The 22805-nt window shown below is 46.3% G+C and overlaps 1 protein-coding gene and 2 long non-coding RNA genes across 3 annotated transcripts in view; all 3 read right to left on the bottom strand.

Moving 5' to 3' along the window:
* Positions 1-260: 260 nt before the first annotated feature.
* The window catches only part of n4bp3 (NEDD4 binding protein 3), a 42072-nt gene continuing 19527 nt past the window's right edge, over positions 261-22805 (bottom strand). Inside the window, exons 2-10 of the mRNA XM_085475751.1 lie at positions 5321-5601; positions 5018-5189; positions 4215-4427; positions 3856-3977; positions 3493-3688; positions 3326-3418; positions 2979-3230; positions 2558-2816; positions 261-2254 (exon numbers count right to left, since the gene is read on the bottom strand). Of these exons, the coding sequence (XP_085331877.1) occupies positions 1875-2254; positions 2558-2816; positions 2979-3230; positions 3326-3418; positions 3493-3688; positions 3856-3977; positions 4215-4427; positions 5018-5189; positions 5321-5568 (1935 nt within the window). The 5' untranslated portion in view covers positions 5569-5601 and the 3' untranslated portion in view covers positions 261-1874. The remainder of the gene's footprint in view (positions 2255-2557; positions 2817-2978; positions 3231-3325; positions 3419-3492; positions 3689-3855; positions 3978-4214; positions 4428-5017; positions 5190-5320; positions 5602-22805) is intronic.
* LOC146717413 (uncharacterized) lies at positions 11665-12530 on the bottom strand. Its single transcript, XR_014921907.1, has 2 exons — positions 12141-12530; positions 11665-11728 (listed from the first exon to the last, which is right to left on the bottom strand). It is a non-coding gene; the product is annotated as an uncharacterized LOC146717413 (long non-coding RNA).
* On the bottom strand, positions 18406-19103 carry LOC146717412 (uncharacterized). Its single transcript, XR_014921905.1, has 2 exons — positions 18881-19103; positions 18406-18469 (listed from the first exon to the last, which is right to left on the bottom strand). It is a non-coding gene; the product is annotated as an uncharacterized LOC146717412 (long non-coding RNA).

The following is a 22805-nucleotide window of genomic DNA, read 5'->3' as shown; positions in this document are numbered from 1 at the left end:
GTGAGATAAGGATCCAAGGATAAACCCCTAAAAGCCATATTAGTCCCAAAAGCCTGCACAACTCTGTCATAAAGCTCCTATTAGTGGGCTTTATTGGTATACTCTCTGTGGATTTTAAGCCCCTTCAAAGCAGGCAGGTCAAGTCCTTGAGCAAATACCATCAGTCACCCTTCTAACGTTTTCTCAAGTGATTTCTAGCCGTTCAGTTTGGGCTACGCTGTATAGAAAAGGGTTATTGTAACACTTTTTTGCAGCCCAGATTTACAAAAAGGGATCTGAGCTGATTTTGCTCTTCTTCAGGAATAATTCACAAACAGAAAACAAATCTTTATACTGTACAGTTTTATTTCCAGTAAATAGATGTGAATCACAGTATGCGGAAAAGGTCAAATGAGAGCTGGTTTTTGAATGTTTATAATATCAATAATAACAATACCAGAGGACATATTTTCACTACGGGCATGCATTTGATGTTATGTGCTGGGTTTGTGCAACAAATCGCACCATATAAGCATGGCAATCATAAATGCATCTACCGATTGATTTTGTTAAAGTATGCATATTTAAGACGACAGTGCTCTTGAAGTACCATGGCAAATAAAAATTACAGTTATGTACAAAATACATATTTATATATAAACCTCATCTGTCTGGAAACTGAAGAAAGTAAGGTGAGTATTTCCAGTTTACTATGCACCGTTTTCTCTGCCTTGGCACCATTCTTCATAATTAACCCGAAGAAGCTGTTTGCTCCAAAGGTCCAGGTGAACCCTGAATTTATAGATAGTCTGCAAACACTGAAGAGGCTGTGAGATGTTAACTACTGTATAATCCAAGGGTCCCCAATCCCAGTCCACAAGGCCCAGTGTCCCTGCAGGTTTTAGATCTCACCCTGGGTCAACACACCTGAATCACATGATTAGTTCATTACCACACCTCTGGAGAACTTCGGTACATGTTGAGGAGGTAATTTATCCATGTAATCAGCTGTGATGGATCGAGGACACATCTAAAACCTGCAGGGCCCTCGTGGACTTGGATTGGAGACCCCTGGTATAATCGGTCAGGCTCAACCCAAATCAACACAAAGCAGTCACAATCATCATGTCAATTTTCTCATTTACAGGTTTATCAATAACAAGAAGTCTTAAGTTGGACCGTTTAGGTGCTTGGCTGTATTTTTTTCTTTTTACAGCGTTAACGCAACAAGGATAGAGGAACCTCAATATCACTTGGCTCTGTGTGAGGTTGGGGGTCCAGCTTTAGCAGGAAAAGGGTTTTAATTAAACAAGGGTGGAGTGGAAGAGATGGAAGAAGGGTGAGCAGTCTGTGGAAGTCCTTCTGTACCATGAAAAGAAGAAAAAATCAAAGAAAAGCTAATTATGCTAAAAATAAATACTCTTCAGTAAGTCCAGGTTCACTTACTTAATTTGGGATAATAGATATAAAGTTTGATGTGATAATTAAAAAAAATGTAGCACATTAAAGTTTGACCTATTTTTGTCTTTTTTATGGTCATCACTTGGAGTAGCGTATGATAGCGTATGATGCTTGTTTTTGGACTGAATGTTTGGTATCACATGTTTTTGGACTTACGGTTCAAGTCAAGAATTGGATTACACACAAAGTATAAAATCTGACTAATAATTTTACAGTTTTGACTTGTTAAATCAAAATTTTTAATCATTTATCCTTTATTTTGACACAAGTCTTTTAGTTTTTATTATTATTATTATTATTATCATCAGTAAATATTTGCTTGTTATCTCACAATTCTTTACAGCAACATCAATTCATTAGATTTTTTTTTCCCTTGTCCTGGCAGATATGGTCTTCCATAGACACACTTTCCATTGCAAACAAGTAGGTCACAGTCAAATTTCCGATGATTCGATCCGCTCTATCCACGGCAGACCAGGGGAAGGTGTGTCCTCTTGTTTGTCACCTGCTCTCTCTTTCCTAAGCTCTGGCGCTTCTTTTTCCAAAGTGCCATCTCTGCTTCCTCCGCCTGCTCCTCCACCTTGTTGCTCTCTGCTTGCCCTCAGCTGCTGCGCTTCCCTTTCGAGCGCTTCGTTGCGGTGGTACATGTCTAAGTAGCTGGCCTGCAGCTCCTTCTGGTAGCGGATGACCTTGTCCTTTTCCATCTGCCACGTGTGCCTCTCTTCCTCGAAAGCCATGGCCTGGGCCTCGCTCTGGCGTCGCTCCAGCAGCAGTTCTGCGCGCAGACGCTCCTCTGTGGGGCCCCCGCACCCTCCTGCAGAGAAAGTGGTTCACATGGCTTCAGCTAGAGCCGTCAGGGGATGGGAGGGGGGGGGCTATGATGAAAAACACTGTCTGATTTTAAATTCCTGCCCCGGTTACTCAAACGACCTGATTTTTGGGTTGACACATTGAAATGTCAGAACTGAAAATAAGCCAATCATCTGTCGGAGACGACTCGCTTAGTTTAATTTTAAAAACACATCTGTGGCCTACAAACACTGTGGTGTGAAACAGCTGCTGTGCCCAAAAGTGCAACTAACCCAAATATATGAAGACATGAGAGATGTAACTCTACCTATCGCCCGAGCAGATGGATTCTCTTCAGCTTCTTTTTCGTCTTCGTGTGCGGCCTGAGAAGGTCGTCTGTGACGCTGTGTCCCCTGCAGGACAAGCTTTAAAGCATCTATCTGGCGTTCCCTGTTGCGCAGCTCTGTTCGCGTCTCCCTGAGCTCTGTCTTCACCTGGAAGATCTCACTCAGCTTCTGAGTTACCTCTGCCTGGGAGTCCCTCAGCTGCTGCTTCAACAAGGAGATCTCCCCCGACTTCTGGCAAACCTGAGAGGGAGAGAGTCAAAGGGAAATGAAGGAGGCTAGGGGTCGCCACGATTCAAAAAGGACAAACAAGGAATCCAGATATCTTGTCTCTTCCCCTGTAGTTACTTTTATGTGCTTCTCCCTGCCATGAGCTGTGACTGCCCTGGCCTTCCACGGCCTCACCTCCCATTGTGTCTCCTCCAGAGTCGGACTGGTTTGCCTGGGCACTGCTCCAGCCTCCCGGCACATTTCCTTTCTCATACCGTCGAGCTCCTCTTGCAGCCGGTTCTTCTCCTGCTGGACCTTAAACAGCTGCAACTGCAGGCTGCGCTGGGAACGCTGGGCATGCTGGGAAACCTGACGCAGTTTAGCAGCATACAGGCGCTTCAGCTCCTCCACCTCCTTCTCCCACAGACGCTGCTTCCCTTCAAACACCTGAATGCGGTGGAGGAGATGAAAAGGTCAGATGTTAAAGGGTGATGAAGACGGGTGCGTAGACTGATTCTGAAGAAGAAGATGATTAGAGTCACCTGTGCGATGGCGCCCTCGCTCTCATCCAGGTTTCTCTTCATTTGCTTGAGTTCATGCTCTTTCTCCACCAGGCGCTCCTCCAGATCCCGCACCTGGAAAAGACAACAGCATGAAGCATTTAGGAATCTTTAAATCACACCCACCACTCATCCCCCCCAGCACTCACCACCTCCTCCACAGACAGGGAGAGCGTCCATTCATAAGGAAGTGGAGCCTCCGCGCTATATGGAGCAATACGGCTCAGAGTAGCCATGCTTCGACATGCCATCTCCCCAATAGGCACGCCCCCTGACCCCACAGCCTTCATTCCCAGAGAGGTGCGGTCCAGGGAGCCGATGGTATTGATGTGGCCCATAGATGCACTATTTTAAAAAAAAAAAAAAAAAAAGAAGAAGAAAAGAATCCACAAAGGCCATTAAAATCTCTTCTATTATCACAACCCACACAGTCATTAACCATAAAAAAAAATCAAATATAGCAACACTGCTTTTCAGCTCAAAGTATAGTTAAGACTAATACTGCAGCAGACCTGATGTGAGACAGGTGTGGGCGGAAGGGAGGTCGGTACGGCGGCAGGCTGCTCATGGAGTTATGGCCCGAGTCTGACAAGTTGTCATCTTCCTGGCCCATCCCACACACCGAGGAGAGGGCCTACACAGTCATAATTATACAGCTGTTCATCAGTGTAGCATTAATGAGCTGAAAAAAGTTTAATTTTAGCCATAAATAATGGATGGAAATGAATTTTATAATAAGTCGCGCATAGTTAATTGTTGTGCACCTATGATCTCGCTCCCCCGGCTCGCAACTCGCAGCTTTCCGCCAAGATTAACAAAGGTAAACGAGATAATAATAACAGGATGGATGAAGGTTGTAGCGTTAGCTCACCTTGTTGCCGGCTGACGTCGGTCCTCCGTGACGTGACGGTGAGGAAGAAGAAGACGAGGTGGAGACGGCTTTGGGAACATGGGCGTACGCTCTGTGCAAGCCGTTAGAGAGGCCATGATCCACGTCCTCTGATTTGGAAGACGGGTAGAGGTTTTGCATTGAGCTAAAATTCTTGGGGGTCACAGGCTTAAAGGCCGAAGACCTCAAACGTGCCTAAAGGAGAGGAAGCAAGATAGTAGCGAGAGGTGGCAAGGCTACGAAACATGAATCACGATGTCTCTTTTAAATCAATAGCGTTGATTAATTCAAGCAGGGAAATAAAGGTGATATTTGATTGGTGCAATAAATTCAGAGCAGGTTGTCAATCTGTGCCAGTGAGGTGGAAGATGTTTACAGCTAGGTGACAACGCCATGGGGGTATTTCAGCATGCTGCCAGCCCTAGAAGTATTTCACTGACTGTAAATCATTTCTAAAAAGGAAACAATGGGAAGTCATTCATCTGCATTTGTGCAGATCTGTGCAGAACGCCTCATATTGACTGTTGTATTGACCGTTGTAGAGAATGCTATAGGTAGTTTTACTCAAATTACTCAAAATATTGAGTTTTTTTCTTATATTTACTGAGTCTCCTTGGTCATGAAGTTAACATTTTTACTCTTACATTTAAAGTTTTAGTTGTATTTTGCAGCCATGTAATAAACTTGCTGAAAATGAGAATATCCTCCTTTGAGTTTCTTTGATACATCAAGAAATAAAACTTCTGAACGGATCTATTCGCAGTACTTTAAAGAAACATATTCACCTTTTCGTACTTGCCCGCGCTTGGCAGTGAGTTCTTTGTAAGATCTACCTCAGTGCCATCCTTATGGTAAACCTTAGCATAAACGTTATCCTCCTCCCGTGCACTGACAGCGCTGAGGCCCGGGATAATATCCTTCTTGCCGTCGTTGCTCGGGCTCGCTTTAGGCTCTTTTCTGTTTGGAAGCAAAGTAAGCCTGCTTAGGTCAAGTTCTATCATTTTTATACCACCTTGCAGACTTTTTCACCTTCAAAAACCTGATGTTTCGAATTCCTACGAGGGAACTTTTTCCTCATCAGAACCCACCTGTTGATGTTGAGGTAGTTGAGCAGCTCTCTCTGGGTGAAGCCTTTCTTCAAGAGCCCGTTGCTGTGTTTCGGTCTCACCTGGGGCACTGCTCGGTTGCCTTTAGTCGGAGAAACATCCGGCCTCTCCACCAGACTGCCTACACTTCCCATGCCGCAACGCGGGGACAGGGGCGGGGCTGGGCAGGGGTCGCGGAAGTTTTTGCTGGGGCCACGAGTCAAAGGAAGAGTCTGGACCGAGGTTGCCATTGATTACAGGTCACAGTGGGGAGAGAAGGTGCTCTGTAAAAAAGAGAAAAACAAAGAATTAGTTAATTTGATGTTTGTCCATAGCGTTTTCACTGTGGCCTCAAATGCTTTGTTGACCTAGAGTGTCAGAGTTTTGTCATTCTTTAGTAGATAAACTGATCACAAATATTGCTAGTGGTAAATTTTATACATGTCAAACTATAGAAAAGGAGTCTGTGACTGTGGTAGCAGCTCTGCAGAGCTGCAAAGTCGAGCTTCCACTGTCATGCCAATAGGCTGATGTTTACCACCAGCACTGTAGAAGGCATGCATTTACAAGGCATCTTTTGCATTGCGATGCAAATGCATGCAAACCAAAACACTGGGAGTAAATAGGAAGTAGAGGTCAGAGAATGAGTCACTGGATTAATACAATGGAAACCGCAGGGGTGGCTGTAGCTCAGGGGGCAGAGCAGGTCGGAAGGTTGGTGGTTTGATTCCTGGCTTCCCCTTGTCTGCATGCCAAATATCCTTGGGCAAGATACTAACCTAAAATACTTGTGGATATAATTTCGATGATATCATGTACTGTTGATAATGACATATTCATGGTCTTTGCAATTTCATGTTGAGGAACATTATAATGAATTTGATAAACTATTTGTAGACCCAGTTTTGTGCAGACTTGTGAATACTCTTTTTAATGCCCAGTCATGTTACTGAACTGCTGCCAGTTAACCTAATTAGTTATAAAAGTGTTCCTCCAGCTTTTTTCTTTTTAGTACCACTTGTTTTTCCATCTTTTAACTGCCCATGTTCCAATATTGGGGGGAATTGGGGTTGTAATAAATGTGCCAATCCATTTATAATGTCCTGACATATTTTACTGGAAAGATTCACATCCAGTATTTTTTTTAGATTTTCACTGTGGACCAAAATGTTGGAGCGACTGACACTGGCTTTTCTCCTTTGCTGAAATAAACCCCACCTCTTGCCCCTCTTACTACTGTTAGTGGATGTTAATCCTCTGAGGACGCAGTTGAGCTGACACGCGTTTCATCAGCTGTGTTTGTCTGTACCGACAGCTGTCCAACAGCACAGCTAGAACAACGCAGCCTCCCACTGCAGCCGAGCACAGCACCGCACTAGAAAACAAACTCGTAAAAGCTGAGCTCAATGCGCGTTAGACAACAGCAATGAAACCGAAATGATGTCAAAAGCGGGCAAATCCCCAAACGTGTTATCACGGTTATCTTTCTATCTCTGAGGCTTGAGTTATGTTTCCCCACAGGGAAAAGACCACAGGATTATGTGAAACGTGTACCCTGTCAGGGTAATGCTGTTTTCCTCTGAGGTCGGACAGCATATGTCCCATCGTAAGCCTGTTATGCAACTCTGATCCAGCTAGGTTACTACAACTCATTTCCTTAAAAAAGGCAGAGTGAGGTGCTTTTTGGTTGACAATGCACATTATGGAAAATCAAGTCCTGTGGCAGCTCATTTTCTTTGCAAATTTTCCTACCTTTCATGAAAGCCTGTCACACCGTGTGTTGTTTTATGACACTAGATTTACTGTTGGAAATACACTCATTTGCATTATCTGTTGCCAAAACGAAACAAGCTGTTAAATCACCAGAATACCCAAGTAAGAGGCCTGATTACTCTGTCAGCGTGTTCACCATACAGCCTCTCTCTCACTGCCGACATATCCGCTCCTTTCCTTCTTTTCAGCAACCTCATTAAGGATCACTATTGATTTCACCCTTTTGACCCTCTCTCTTCCCGTGCATAAATACCCCCAGCAGCCATAAAACGTTCTCGAGACCATAAAACATGCAAGTACGCCGCAGCCTTTCCGACTATAAACAGGACCCGAGGGAGGAGGGGGTTCCCTTCATGTTCAGCCAACTGATGTGGCACCTAAAGAACAGTTAGACTTCAAAGAGGCCATATAAGGACCTTTTACTTGTTTTAGCCCATTTACTACCAATCTCGAATACTTAGCATCGGTCCTGACCACACTTACTTGTCAGCAACTAGTTCTATTTACATTATACATTAACAGACAGCCTGGGTGGAGGGGGGTGATAAATTTGCCTTTGTGCAATTTGTCACTATTTGAGACGCAGCTGCCAAAAAACACTCTAAGGTAAAAGTGTGCCAGCATGAGACTGAACCTGACAGAGTAAGCTTCTCTAAGAGAAGTGTGGGTATTTCTCTCCCAGGATGCTGCTTAGCAGGTGACTCATAAATCTCACAAGAGTCCCTAAAAGCATTGTAAAATTAGAGTTTTCTTGCTCCTACTGAAGCCTGCGTTAGTAAGAGCAATAATGGGAAAATGAGCAAAGACTAGTCAGTGGAACTGACTGCTAATAAGCAGCACATTTCCAGTTATGCAACAGCAAAATGCCATCAAAGTCAACACTATGTGCATTACTATGTGCATTACTTAGAAGGCACAAGCATGAAGAAACAGCCTGTACTTATTAAAGAGAAACTGCATGTGCAATTTCCATTTATAATGTTGTGTTGCTTAACGATTTAAATGAATCTTGAAATTAGAAAAAAAAGTCAGCGTGCCAGGCAGGAATATATTGGAGATCAGACCTAGGATCATCCCAGCTGATGACTGGGCCTTCCAGCTGTCGATTCACGCACGTGACATACTCGCATCCTTATTTTATTCTTACTTTCTACCACATTTGAGAACAGACACCCACAGTGGCACTCCGGCATTTCCTCTCGCTTCTAATACAATCCACATTTATCAAGTGTTTTGCACCGCTGGCCTCGACAGTTATGGCAATTATGCAAATGGTTAAAATGGGCAGAGAGAGCTGTGCAAAGGCAGCTCCAGCCCACTCCATTTGGGGCTCTCAGCCAGGCCCAGATCAGAGCAGACCAAGCTACTCATGTTTATATTCATGAGATACTACCCCCCCCCCCACTAAAACATCCGCTTCCTAATAAGCCGATATAACATGCTGAGCTCAGGCTGAGGAAAGAAACCCGATAATCACTGATAACTAATATCAGACGCTTTGTTAACAAGTCTGCTTCTCTGCTGCTGTCCATCTGAGACCTGGGTCAGAGAGTGACATGAACTATGTGTGTGAGCCTAAATGAGTGTGTGTGTTTGACACCAAATGAATAAATCATGAGTGTGCCAAACCTAATGGGCACTGGTCAAGGTCTGACTCAGTATTTTTAGCCCGACTACTTTACTCGGCACGTGCCTTCTATCTACCAAATATACGAGAGCCCAATCGATTCTTGATGGGAAGCCGAGCTCGGGGTGAGGGGGTGGGCGAGGCAATGCTATTCCTTTTGGGTAGATAAGAGGATAAAAATCCTTTCAGCGGGCAACCACAAGTCTTTAAGGACGGAAGAAATCTTGCATCCAGTTGTTTTCCATAATTGCTTTCTAGTTTATGGGCCCGAGTAAACTGGGAGACAAGGCCAGATTTACGGCCCAGCCCCGACTAGCCAAAGGGCCCTGAAATGCAACACTCCCCCTTAAATCGCACACGTGCGTGCGTGCACATCAAAGCAGCACCTTCAACCAGCCTTGAACAGTTATAGTCCGATTCAAAGTAGTCTGCTCTTGATTTATGCTTCCTTTAAAGCAGCGATCAGCTTTTTTTAAACCTTTTTTTTTAATTCAAGCCTTGTGAAGATAACAGATGCTTCTTATGCTTTACACTTTCACATGCACACGCATTCTTCTGATGTGTTTCTTTGCAAGAGATGCACAGGGGCTATGTTTTGCTAGCACCACTTGTCAACTTTGTTGTACAGAGCTGACCATCACGTCCTGTCTTCAAACAACACCATAATTGCAATTTCCAAAATTAGAAAATATTTGTCAGGAAACACATACTTCACACATCTTGCTAAACGAAAAAAAAACCCTGCATGTGCCTTTCTCCGTGTCCTCTAGAAAACCATACCCTTACCACTTTACTGCAGTCACAAAGAAAACAAAACACGCCTTGAAGAAGAGCACTTCAAGGACGATCCCTCCTGAGATCTTGTAATCAGACCTCCTGTATGCTTTTCAATGAAATGCTCGAGTTTGAAGAGGGAACATTTCAAACCCTTACAACGGGTCTCCGACAGAGGAGAGAGTCGCGGTGCAGCCAAATTCCAAAGATGCTTAGCAGAACACAAGCTCGGGCTCGTCAGTGTTTGATGCACTAAAGGCTCACTCCCACGGACATTCACTCACACTTGTGTGTGCGCCGGTCACTCAGCGCACTCCCGAAAAAAAAGAAAAGAAAGAAAGGCATGTGCACAACTCGCAGATCCTCTGCCCTCTTCCCTCGACACTCACTCTCTCGCTCCCCTGCTCACCATCAAAGTTTGTTTACATTTGTGGGGTAAGTTTTACAGGTTACATCTAAAACTCCCACACAGCACGCACTCTCTGTTTCATTATATAAGCTCTATCAAAGCTGCACTCGCTAGATTTTCTGTCAGTTGTGGAAAATGCAGCTGCTACCATTAGGCCGAGTTCTTTTATTCTACAGAGAATTCTGCAACTATATTTAACACCTACTCTGTCAGCCTGTCCTGAGGGACACTTCCCATCAAAAAATAAGGCTGTGACAGCATCTTGTGGTAGTCATAATGCACAGTGCAAACACCTTATAGGAGCTGCTGAGCACGGTGGTGGAGATGTGATTATTTGGGCTCGTTTTGCAGCCACAGGACCCGGGCACCTTGCAGTTGTTGAACTGACCATGAATGCCTCTGTATACCAAAGCATTCTGAAGTCTGACAGCTGAAGCTTGACTAAAATTGGGTCATGGTACAGGATAGTGATCCAGGCATGGCAGCAGATCTACAACAGAATGACTGAAAAAGAGAGTGTCGCAAAGGCCCAGCCAAAAGTCCAGTGTTCAACCTGCCTGAAATGCTGTGGTGGGACCTTCAGAGAGCGGTGCACAAATAAATTCCTGCACATGATAATAAACTGAAACAACATCCGAAAGAAGAGTGAGAGACTGATAAAGTCACACATTAAACGATTACTTCAAGTTAATGCTGCTAACGGTGATTTTTCAAGCTAATGAGTCACGGCGTTTACTTAAGGATATACCTTGATATACCCACCACACTGGTCACTTTGCATATGGCCAGCAACGTCATCGTTACAAAAATCAAGAGGTGCACTTTGTCCTACGGTGCCGTTCGGCAGGCAGCGCACACCAGATGTAACAGAGTCCTGGGTGAATTTCCAGCACAAGCTCTATTCTTGTGTTAGTTATTCACTTAATTATAAATTGTTTAAATAATTACTGTAATATACAGTAATTATTAATGTCCTACGTTAAAAACAGAGTTTAAGATGGAACTGATGTAAGTGAATGTGAGTCTTGTTTTATATGAGGGTGCTTTGAGAGTCTAAATGTGTCAGCAGCAGGAGCAGCAGCAGTGTGGTAAGCTGTGCCTGAGGCCGATAGGGAAGGTACCTTATACTACACGTGAAGCAAAGAAGAGCTCCGCTCTGTGATTGACTGTTACATGCTAGCCTGTAATGAGTGAGTGTGAGAGTGTCTCTCTGGCTTTGGGGCATGACAGCACAGGAGTGCTACGCAGCAGTCTCTAATTGTTAGCAGGTTATTCATTACAGACGGGGGATGTAGTTCCTCTCCACAGGCCCAGAGGCCATTCAGAAGAAACTAGACACTAAAGAGCAGGCTCATTAAATGTTATTTCTTCTGCGTCTCCGATGGTAGCTTTTATGTCATTTAGCATCTGTGAAGTCCAAACGGATGCAACTGGAAATGCCGCCTCAAGCACAAGTGCTTCTGGGTGATTCTTGTCTGTTTTCTAACTGAGGGACAGGGAGGGTGTCGCATGAAAGGTTAAACTTCATGTCACGAAACCCACGATGACAACTGGTCTGTCTGTGAAACATGGGCTATAATTTGCCTGATGATTGGACGTGGCACTGCCCAGTGTTTGGTTTCACACTGCCCCTATTCATGATGAATACGCCAGAGGTTAACAGAGGTTGTTGAGGAGTACTTGGTGAGGGCTAGTTCTTTTAGGTTCAGCAGCTAACAAGATGGTGTATCGGTCAGGATACAGGAAGGAGGACAACAGGCTTCCACTTTGCTGGATTGTCACCGCCAGCTGTTTTATTGCCACCTAGATGCTCAGTGTTGCCAGCAGTCTGTAGTAACAAACAAGTTGCCATGAGTATATAAATATATACAGCAACAGCTTCACTAAGATAAATATAAAGGATTACATGAAATAAACCAACACATCCATCTGAATATACACATAACAGGACATATATAATTTGAACTACGCCAATCTTACATCTCTTGCTCCAAACACAGAAAGGACACAATTAAACACAGTGAGAATGTCATACATAGCCGAAACATCCACTCTAACTGTAAACAAAGGGACTTGGGCGCCATCGTGTGGCCGAATAAAATTACTACATAATGGCGGCGGCCGGCGGCACATGCTTCGAGTCACGAGATGAAAAAATGCGGTGCTACAATGCGGTAGAATGTAACTAAAGCCGCGGCCAACATCAGAATCGGAAAATGAACATATTTAAGGAAACTTACTTCCAGTCATGAACTTAACACTCGGAGCATCACGTGAAGGATGGCAACCAGGAACACAGCTTACAAGGTAACAGAACTAACACAGAAAAAATCTCCTCTTCTCAAGTAGCATCGCGATACCCCCAACTTCTGCCTACGTCATTTCCTACGACTCCACCCCACACAATATTGCAGAACATAGACATAAAATCCCAGAGCCTTTTATACAGCCGCCCCCAAATGTGGTTACACATTTGCTCCCCGAAAAAAGGCTCCCTAATCAGTTGAGGGAGGCGACTTGCTATTCTGCTTAGTATCGCTGTCTTCCGATGGCACGGCAGGTAAAACTACCAACCGAGCAACTGGTCTGGTGTAAACACGTCCATTAACGTTCACATCAGCAGATCGGACAAGTCCATCATCACTACAATGAACCTTAATCACATGGCCTATTGGCCACAAGGCTCGAGGCAGCTGTGGATCTGCAACCATAATAACTGCCTTTTCCAGAAGTTCAGGAGGAGTTGACTGCCACTTCTGCCTTGCCTGTAAGCCAGGCAAGTATTCCCTGATGAATCTTGCCCAGAACTGATCAGCAAGAATCTGTGAGTGCCTCCAACGTCGCCGACTGAGGTTCTCTGTCTCAGAGTAGACCACCTGGGGTAGTGATCCATCAGGCCGCCCCATGAGGAGACTATTGGGTGTCACAGGGTCCACATCGGCTACGTCGGTGGAAACGTAGCCTAAGGGCTTTGCGTTAAGGATCAATTCAACCTCAAGCAGAACTGTACGGAGTACCTCCTCGTGAAGAGGTTGGGAACCCACACAGGTGCGCAGAGCTGTCTTCACTGAACGGATTTCCCTCTCCCATACACCTCCGAAATGTGGGGCTGCCGGGGGGTTGAACTGGAATCTGATCTTCTGACGGGCGAGCCTCCCTTGCAATGTCTCTGACATGTTGGCAAAGGCTTCTCTGAGTTCTCGTTCTCCCCCTTTGAAATTGGTCCCACAGTCAGACCATAACTCTGCCGGTGTCCCTCTTCTGGCTATGAATCGCCTCAGGGCCATGAGGAACGCATCCGCGTCTAAGCTACTTAGGAGATCAAGATGTACCGCCCTCGTCGTCATACACTTGAAAATGATTCCCCAGCGTTTCTCATGACGTCTTCCTACCTTCACAAACATAGGCCCGAAACAGTCAACACCGGTTGAGTAAAAGGCTGGTTTGTACAGTCTAAGCCGAGCAGCTGGAAGGTCAGCCATCTTGGGAACAGAGGGTTGTGCCCTCCAACGCTGACACTCAGGACAGGTTCGCTGGTGCTTGCGAATTGCCTCTCTTCCACGCAGTATCCAGTAAGACCTCCGCAGCTCCGCGAAGACCCGTTCGGGGCCTGGATGATGCAGATCAACATCATATTTCTGGATAAGCAGGCGTGTGAAAGGGTGTGAAGGATCCAAGACAATCGGATGCAATATAGGTCCGTCAAGACCTTCTAGGCGTCGCAACCGACCCCCTACTCTGATGAGGCCCACTGAGGTATCCAGTTCAGGTGCCAGGGTAAGCAAGCAGCTTCTGGATGAGACAGGTTTCCTTTCTGAAAGCAATCTGCACTCCTCAGGAAATGACTCCTGTTGAGCCTGCCGGAGAATGGCCTGTTCAGCATTCTGATAGTCCTCAGCCCTAGATGGCGCAGTCGAGAGTCCCTGACCACAAAGCTCTTTAACAGTAATATCCAAGAGCTCCTGCCAAGTCTTGCACGCCATTCCATCCTGACAGGTAGGTGTGGAGGTGATAGAGGTTCCACAGAAGACTGTTTTCCGGAGCTCAAGTTCGTCATTACTGGGCTCGGAGCTCGGGTTCTCTGGCCATGTGTCAGGACTGTTGAGCAGAAAGGGGGGTCCATTCGACCACCGATTAGGCACTTTGAGCTCGGCCAGAGCCTTCCCTCTCGTCAGGTCATCCGCTGGATTACTCTCTGAGTCTATGTAGCGCCAGGTACAGTGTTCCGTCAACTCCTGTATCTCAGCTACCCTGGCTCCTACAAAAACCTTGTAGCGGCAGGACTGTGAGCTCAACCAGGTAAGAACAGTGGTCGAATCAGACCACAGGACTGTTCTTTCAATCGCTGAGGTGAGTTCCTTATTCAGGGTACTGGCCAGCTGCGCTGCCAGCAAAGCTCCACAGAGCTCGAGGCGGGGAATAGAGAGAGCTCGTTTGGGGGCTACCCGGGAGCGAGCTAGGATGAAGGTGAGGTGAACTTGCCCATCCTGTTCTACAGTCCTCATATAGGACACCGCTCCATAAGCTTTCTCAGAAGCATCCCCAAAAATGTGCACCTCACGAATGGCCCCCTTTAAGTTAGCACTGGCAGGAACATAGGCACGTGGGAAGGTAAGGTGAGGTAAAAACTGAAGCTCCACCTCCCAGTCAGACCAAGTTTGCAGGAGGGTGGAGGGAAGATTCGAGTCGTCCCAACCATGCTTCTTATCCCATAACTGCCTGAGAAGGAGCTTGGCCCGAGTGGTGAAGGGTAACAGATAGCCCAAAGGGTCGTACTGTGAGGCTAGGACTCTATAGATGTTTCTGAGGGTTGGCACCTCATAGGACACGGGCCTGTGCTTATAACCCAAGGAGTCGGTATTCCAGTCCCAGCTGAGCCCGAGCGTGGTCTCTAGCGGGTTGGATTTGTCCTCGGCTAGCCACAGATCCAGACTCTGTGATCTCGCTTCTGGAGGCAAATGGCTCAGGACACTTGGATCATTAAAAGCCCACTGACGTAGCTCGAAGCCAGCTGATTTCAGCAACTCTCTTAGCCGATCCACCAGATCTCTCGCTTCTTCCGGTGAGCCAACACTCTGTAGGCAGTTGTCTACGTAGAAACACCTCTCGATGGAGAATCTCAGGCTGTCGTCAGGCTGTGTGTGCTCCATCACGTGATGCTGCAGGGCGAAGGTGGCGCAGCAGGGGCTTGAAGTTGTCCCAAATGGCAGGACCTGCCACTCGAAGATTTTAGGGGGTTCATTCACCTTTAAGTCCCGCCAAAGGAACTTCAACAGGGGCCGGTCTTCAGGGAGGAGCAGTACCTGATGGAACATCCCCTTGATGTCTCCACTCACAGCTATGGGGTGTTCACGAAACCTGACCAGCACCCCCCAGCAGGGAAGCTCCAAGAGTAGGGCCAGGCAACAGGAACTGGTTCAGGGACTGTCCAAGGTATTTATGGGAACAGTTAAACACCAGGCGATTCTTCCCGTTATGACTGACAAGATGATGCGGTATGTACCAGTTCTCCTTGGGCGAAGTCTCATGCGTAACTTCCTTCACGGCTCCTGATTGGATCAGCTTCTGCATTTCTGCCCTGTAGGCATCAGCCCGACTGGGATCCTTTAACAGGCGCCTTTCTGTGCTTCGAAGCATGGGCATGACTGATTCCTTTGGTGCATTCAGTGGCGGCATCTGTGGGTGACGGAGTAGAGGTGTAGCATACCTGAAGACTCCATCGACCATCCTGCGAGTTGTTCTTGCCTCGAGCAGGGCCACAGCCTGCTGATCCTGTTTCGACCGAGTGACCTCTTTCTCGGATCGGTAAGGCACCACGTCCACCTGCCAGAGCCGCTCCACATGTTTGAGCAACTCGTCTGATTGGGCGGATGTATACAGGGATAGGACAGGCTGGGTCTGCCGCCCCATGAAAAGACTTGGCCCTTGAAGGGTCCAGCCAAGCCGGGTGTGGACTGCTGCTGGGCCTCCAGGTGGGCCGAGGCGGACTGGTTCTATGGGGGTGATCAGGTGTGGCTGGTCTGAACCAATGAGAAGCAGAGGCTTGGCTTCCTTCAGGGCAGGGACTGGGATCCCATGCAGGTATTTGTACTTCCTTCTCAGCTGGTCGATAGGATAAGTATGGTGAGCTAAGTTGAGACGATCAGCTGTAAACGCTCCATCAATCTTGTAGTAGGATCCGGGGTTGGTAGCAGCAGAGACGCTGAAGGATACGGTATGTCCATGAAGCATCTGAATATCTTGGCGGACGGTTCGTAATGGCAGGTCCTCCGGGATGCCTGCCAGACCAAGAGTCTTTGCAGCAGCAGGGAGCAGCATGGTCCTCTCTGAACCGTCATCAAGTATAGCATAGGTGTCTAGAGTCCGCTCTCCATGGCTCAAAAGCACAGGTACAATCTTCAGCATGACACGATTGCCAGCCCCATGGCGATCAAGGTAGAGTGAGCCCGAAGCCGAACTGGTTAGGCAGCTTTCCTCCTTTGCAGCCATGCCAGCGTTGTTTCCTTCTATCCTGGCATTTACCTCGTGAAGAGCCAGCAGATGTTTACCCTGGCAGCGGCTGCAGGGTTTCTTTAGTGTGCACTGAGCAGCTAAATGAGTTCGGGCACAGCGCCAGCATCGTTTGTTGACCTGTATCCAGTCCTTTATTTCCTCTTTGGAGAGCTTGGCTACATCATCACATTGGCTGAAATAGTGTTCTGTGCTCTCACAGTAGGCACAGTAGGCTTTGTTCTTAACCTTCCCTCTAGCTCGACTCTCCTTCACTGGTGAAAAAGTGTGTTCTGATGGCCCCTTTAGGTTATGTAGGACTGTCACGGTTTGTCGGCCTGGACGGGCCTCAGCCTTTACACTGGTCCTTTCTCTACTGCTTCTTACACCTGCTTGTCCGTCAAATCCTTGACACCAGGACTCCTGACGAAGCCATGCAGATAGGTCGTACAGAGTGTAGGTGCTCCCGGGCTGTTTAAACTGGTGTCGACGAAAATCAGCTCTCTGTTCGGCAGGAAGCTTACTTATTAGTCGGGCAACGTGGGACCCACAGTTCAACTCCGCTTCTCCTTCCAGTCCTAATGTTTGTAACAGCCCAACTAGTGACTGCACCTGAAGGGAGAACCTTTGGAAGGCTACTGTGTCACCTCGCCTTATTTCAGGACCATCCAGGACACTTGCTATCTTTCTCAAGGCGAGCTGATGAGGTTGTCCAAATTTGTCGTGGAGGGCTGCCATGGTGTCAGTATAAGGCTTGGGTGAGTTCAGGTAAGCATCGGCAATAAGTCGAGCTTCATCTAGTTTGAGGTGGTCCACAAGTATCTGATACTTGAAGAGCTCAGTAGCATTAGGAGGGAGTAGGTTCTCTAAAGCCATGCGGAGCCTAGCAAACTCAGAGGGATCAGAATGAATGAACCTTGGAATGGTTGGTTTGGGCCCCCTGTACACTAGCTCAGCCGAAAGAGGAGCAGATGGGTTGCTGCCGTGCCCACTGGTTACTCCAGTGACAAGAGAGGGGGAACTGGCTGGAACAGGCTTGGTTGGGAGCAAACCTGTCTTACTTGGTGCCCAGCAGGGGGGTGGCACAGAGTGTTGTGGAGGGGCATGAAACGTGTTTCCATCCTTAACCACAGGGTCCTGATATAGGGTGCAGCGATGACTAGGCAGCGAAGGCTCACCAGCGAAATATGGTGTGCGGGGTAGAGGGTGGTACTGTACACCATCATCGGAGTATTGTTCGTCAACCTTCATTTGGGAGAATCCTGTGTGCAACTCTTCCATCGGTTCAGGCCATGGCGGTGGGTCAGGCCACACCTCCTCATCCTCCTCCTGTGGCATTGTCTCAGGGGTGGTGTATACCTCTCCTGAACCGCGCTTGGGGGATGATTGGTGCTAGGCTGTGAGGCAGTCAGGTGAGCCATATCCTTCCTCAGCAGGTGAGCCACTTCAATCAGCTCTCTGAGGTCACTCTTTGCTTCCTTCAGTTCTTTGAGGCCCTCCTGTAAAACTTGCTGTGATTGGAGTAGCTGCTCTCTTTCGGCCTGCAAGGCTCTGAATTCTGTATGAAATGTGTGTATTGAAGACCCTAGCAAATTAGAAGGTGCAAATTCAGGTGAGAGGCTCCTATTAAGGTCCACATCTTGTTCACTTCTTCCCAGTGGAGGGGGTGTATTGTAATAGGCCCCATCCCTGTCGCTGTAGAGGGGTGGCGTATGACTATACTGAGGCTGAACTCTGTCGCTTCTTGTGTGAGGCTGTGGGGTATCCCACTGCAGCATTTCCCTAAAGAGGTGGCCTGTATAGTTAACATCAAAGTCCTCAAACCGGCTTGGTCGACGTGTATGGCATTTAGGCCTTGCATCAGGACATGTCGCTCCATCTGGCTCCATCTTGATAACTCATCCGGCTCGAAGGACCAATGTTGAGGAGTACTTGGTGAGGGCTAGTTCTTTTAGGTTCAGCAGCTAACAAGATGGTGTATCGGTCAGGATACAGGAAGGAGGACAACAGGCTTCCACTTTGCTGGATTGTCACCGCCAGCTGTTTTATTGCCACCTAGATGCTCAGTGTTGCCAGCAGTCTGTAGTAACAAACAAGTTGCCATGAGTATATAAATATATACAGCAACAGCTTCACTAAGATAAATATAAAGGATTACATGAAATAAACCAACACATCCATCTGAATATACACATAACAGGACATATATAATTTGAACTACGCCAATCTTACATCTCTTGCTCCAAACACAGAAAGGACACAATTAAACACAGTGAGAATGTCATACATAGCCGAAACATCCACTCTAACTGTAAACAAAGGACTTTGGCGCCATCGTGTGGCCGAATAAAATTACTACATAATGGCGGCGGCCGGCGGCACATGCTTCGAGTCACGAGATGAAAAAATGCGGTGCTACAATGCGGTAGAATGTAACTAAAGCCGCGGCCAACATCAGAATCGGAAAATGAACATATTTAAGGAAACTTACTTCCAGTCATGAACTTAACACTCGGAGCATCACGTGAAGGATGGCAACCAGGAACACAGCTTACGAGGTAACAGAACTAACACAGAAAAAATCTCCTCTTCTCAAGTAGCATCGCGATACCCCCAACTTCTGCCTACGTCATTTCCTACGACTCCACCCCACACAATATTGCAGAACATAGACATAAAATCCCAGAGCCTTTTATACAGATGTTAAAGGTCATATTTTGTCATGGCTATAGATACATGCTACTGAGCAGTTAGCTGAGAGCAGACACAGACATTTCATTCTGCAATTTCCACGAAGCAAGTGCCGATGGATTTTAGGAACCCTCGTCTGTAAACCCTACTATTACTGCACATGTTCGTTCATTATACGCTAAGCGGAAGGAAGGAGGCCGGGGACTGGTGAGTGTCAGTACCACAGTCTTGGATGAGACAACAAAGATCCACGAATACATCAGGAAGATTACCTCAACCGACCGCGTGCTCAGTGAATACCTCAGGCAGCAAAAACCCAAGAAAGAGGAGGAAGGAGAGGAACCATCATGGAAGGATGGGAAGTGGCTAACATCCAGAAGTCCTACCAGTGGCTGGACAAAGCTGGACTGAAAGACAGCACAGACAGCACTAATCATGGCAGCACAGGAACAAGCTCTGAGCACAAGATCCATAGAGGCTGGGGTCTATCACACCAGGTAAGACCCCAGGTGCAGGCTGTGTAAAGATGCCCCTGAAACAATTCAGCATATAATAGCAGACTGCAAGATGCTAGCAGGCAGGGCATACATTGAACGCCATAACCAAGTGGCCGGCATAGTGTACAGAAACATCTGTGCCGAGCATGGCCTGGAAGTCCCCAGGTCAAAATGGGAGATGCCCCCTATGGTGGTGGAGAATGACCAAGCTAAGATCCTGTGGGACTTCCAGATACAGACGGACAAAATGGTGGTGGCTGACCAACCAGACATAGTGGTGGTAGACAGCCGTGGTGATAGACGTAGTGATACCGAATGACAGCAACATCAGGAAGAAGGAACATGAGAAGCTGGAGAAGTACCAAGGGCTCAGAGAAGAGCTTAAGAAGTGTGGAAAGTGAAGATAACAGTGGTCCCAGTGGTAATCGGAGCACTAGGTGCGGTGGCTCCCAGGCTAGACGAGTGGCTCCAGCAGATCCCAGGAACAACATTCGAGATGTCTGTTCAGAAGAGTGCTGTCCTAGGAACAGCTAAGATACTGTGCAGGACCCTCAACCTCACAGGCCTCTGGTAGAGGACCCGAGCTTGAAGGACAGACCACCCGCAGTGGCGAGAGGGGAATTATTTTTAATGATATCAGTGGCTGTTGTTTGATTTTAATTCATAAACTGTACCTATGGGGTCTGAAAAGCTGCAAAGCCAATGTGTCTATTAGCACCTGTGTTTTAAAAGGAGGCTCCTCTGCCTTAAAATTGAAGTTTGACTGTATAGAAACCTACAAGAAAGAAATTGTTAGAATCTCGCTTGATTTATGACCTCGGCAAACACTTTCCTACTGAGCTTATGGTCTTAATCACTGGTTACAGCATGATATCCATTTTGTAAATTATAGTTTCATTTAGAGGAAAATGAATGATTACGTAGGGTATGATTTAGGACTGGCGTACTGTGTGATGGCAAGTTTCCACCATGCGCTTAGATCCCAAATTTGTTTGGAAAAAAACGCCCCACAACTTTATAATTTTGCCACCGCAGCAGTTTTGAAGTCAAACAATCAATATGTGATTGAAGTGAAGACTTTTAGTCGTAAATCAAAGGCTTTAGCAACAGTTTTGCATTGACTGTCTAGGAATTAAAGCCACTTGTATACACAGTTGCCAATTTTCAGACTAAAAATTAATGGACAACTAACTGATAAGCGGTTTTATGGCAAAGTGAGGCCTGTTGCCTTATTATTTCACAAGCAGCAGCATATCTAAAGCTGATTCAGAGTGTTGAATTTGCAGTTTAGGTCTTTCACTGTTGCATTTCAGCCTCAGACAGTGCGAGTGATGGAGGCCATTATTAGGCTGGAGAAGCAAAATAACACTAGGAACACTAGGAATAACCAAATCAACAGTCTGATGCATTCTTAAAAGGTAGGAATGCACTGGCCTGCTCAGCAACACCAAAAGACCTGGACGACCACAGGAGACAACTAAAATGTATCATTGTCAAAGTCTACAATCAAGAGACAGAGAGGGTTTAGACGAGGCGCAAACCACTGCTTACACTCAAGAGTGAGAGGACCAGATAAGACTTTGCCAGAAATAACCTGAAAGAACCTGCTTTAAAAAAGTATTTGAACAGATGAAACCAAAACACATGGTGTTATCTGTCAAATGTGGCAGGATAAATGTTACTGCATGTGCACACATGTCTGCCTGTGGACCCTGGTCACTGGTGTTTATTGGTGATGTCACTGCTGACTGAAGTGCACAGGGCCATACGCTCTGCTCAGATTCAGACAAATGTTGCAAGACTCAAGGCAAAGCAATCTGACATTATCAATGGACAAGTCTGTCACCTGATCTCAGCTCAGAAGAGCATGCTTTTCAGTTATTACACACAAAATTGAAGGCTGAGAGACCCACAAACAAGCAGCAACTGAAGGTGGCTGCTGTAAAGGCCTGGCAGAGCATCTCAAGGGAGGAAACGGAAGAATGGGTGACGCCTGTGGGTTCCAGATTTCAGGCAGTCACTTGTAGAGGGTTCATCCAAAAGAATCATCTGATTTTAAAGTGCTTTCTGCAGCTGTTCTTTGGTAATGGTTGAAACACATAGTGTTTCAACCATTTGGATTTGTAAGTTTCAACACCACATCTTTTATGTACTTTCATGTGGTGCAGTGCTTTACTTGAAATACCTCAAGGTCTCAATACCTCTTTTAGATTCAATTTAGCCAGTGAAGAGAAACTAATATGGTAGAAAAATGCTCTTCACATAAAAACAGAAGCCACTGAGCACCAGTACCAGTATCAGCTGCATGTGGCATGTCACATATATTTATTACAAAATCCTGACATGCATATCATTCATCTTGTTTTCCTTTTACTCTCAAAATTGATGTTGTCAGTGGATGTGAGCTGGCAACTTAATCGCTCTGATCCCTGAGTAGATGAGACCTCGAACTAATAATTTCCACAGCTGGATCAACAATTACTGACCCAGAAAAGAAAACCACGAAACTTACGTGAGACTCAAAGTTCAGCAGGGTTTTTTTTTTTTAAAAGAAACCTGCAGGATTACTCTTAAGAGAGCTTCAGCTCGATACAGAAGTCTAACGTTTGTGATCTGACTGGCTGCGTCTGCCTTTCAGTAAATCAGGTGATGACTTCCTCTCAGGCTGATGTGGGTTTCCTCACTTTGCATCAGTTTGCCTATCGACGCAGGCCTGCACAGTGTGCTTTGGCTATAATGCCTCTGTTGACTTCGCAGTATTTCTGCAAAGAATCCAATGACCACAGCAGCCATGTTGGTGTTATCTGGATTGACCGGCTGCACCATATTGATCTGTAGCTGACTGATGTTACATAAATCAGTTTGATTTGGCAAGACAGCACAAGGGTGAGCCCTCGCAGGCACCTGCTCTCACAGCGCCATGGGTATTATTTGTGTTATTTATGGGGGGAATTTATGCACCAACATCCCTTCTGTGGTTTTTATGTAACTGTGACTCAGTAATAAGAGCAGGTTTTGTTAAAATATGATCAATTTGCAGTGTGAAAAGAATTGCACAAGTTTGTTTGGACAAATGCCTGCGTTGCTCCATCTGTGAGGTTATAAGTTCAACCTCTACATGTGGGTTTGTCTACGTTCGTCTAGTCCTGATATGACTCATGTTTCGGGGACCCTCCCTTACGAGGACAAAAAAAATATTTATAGGTGTTTTAGGATTAGGGAAGTTAT

This window comes from Copadichromis virginalis, linkage group LG2 (assembly GCF_057382275.1).
Source record: "Copadichromis virginalis isolate Kocher_CV1m ecotype Utaka linkage group LG2, C_Virginalis_male_GT1.1, whole genome shotgun sequence".
NCBI classification, from domain to species: Eukaryota; Metazoa; Chordata; class Actinopteri; order Cichliformes; family Cichlidae; genus Copadichromis; species Copadichromis virginalis.
The sequence above is the reverse complement of the archived record's forward strand: the minus strand, read 5'-3'. Positions and strand labels throughout refer to the sequence as shown.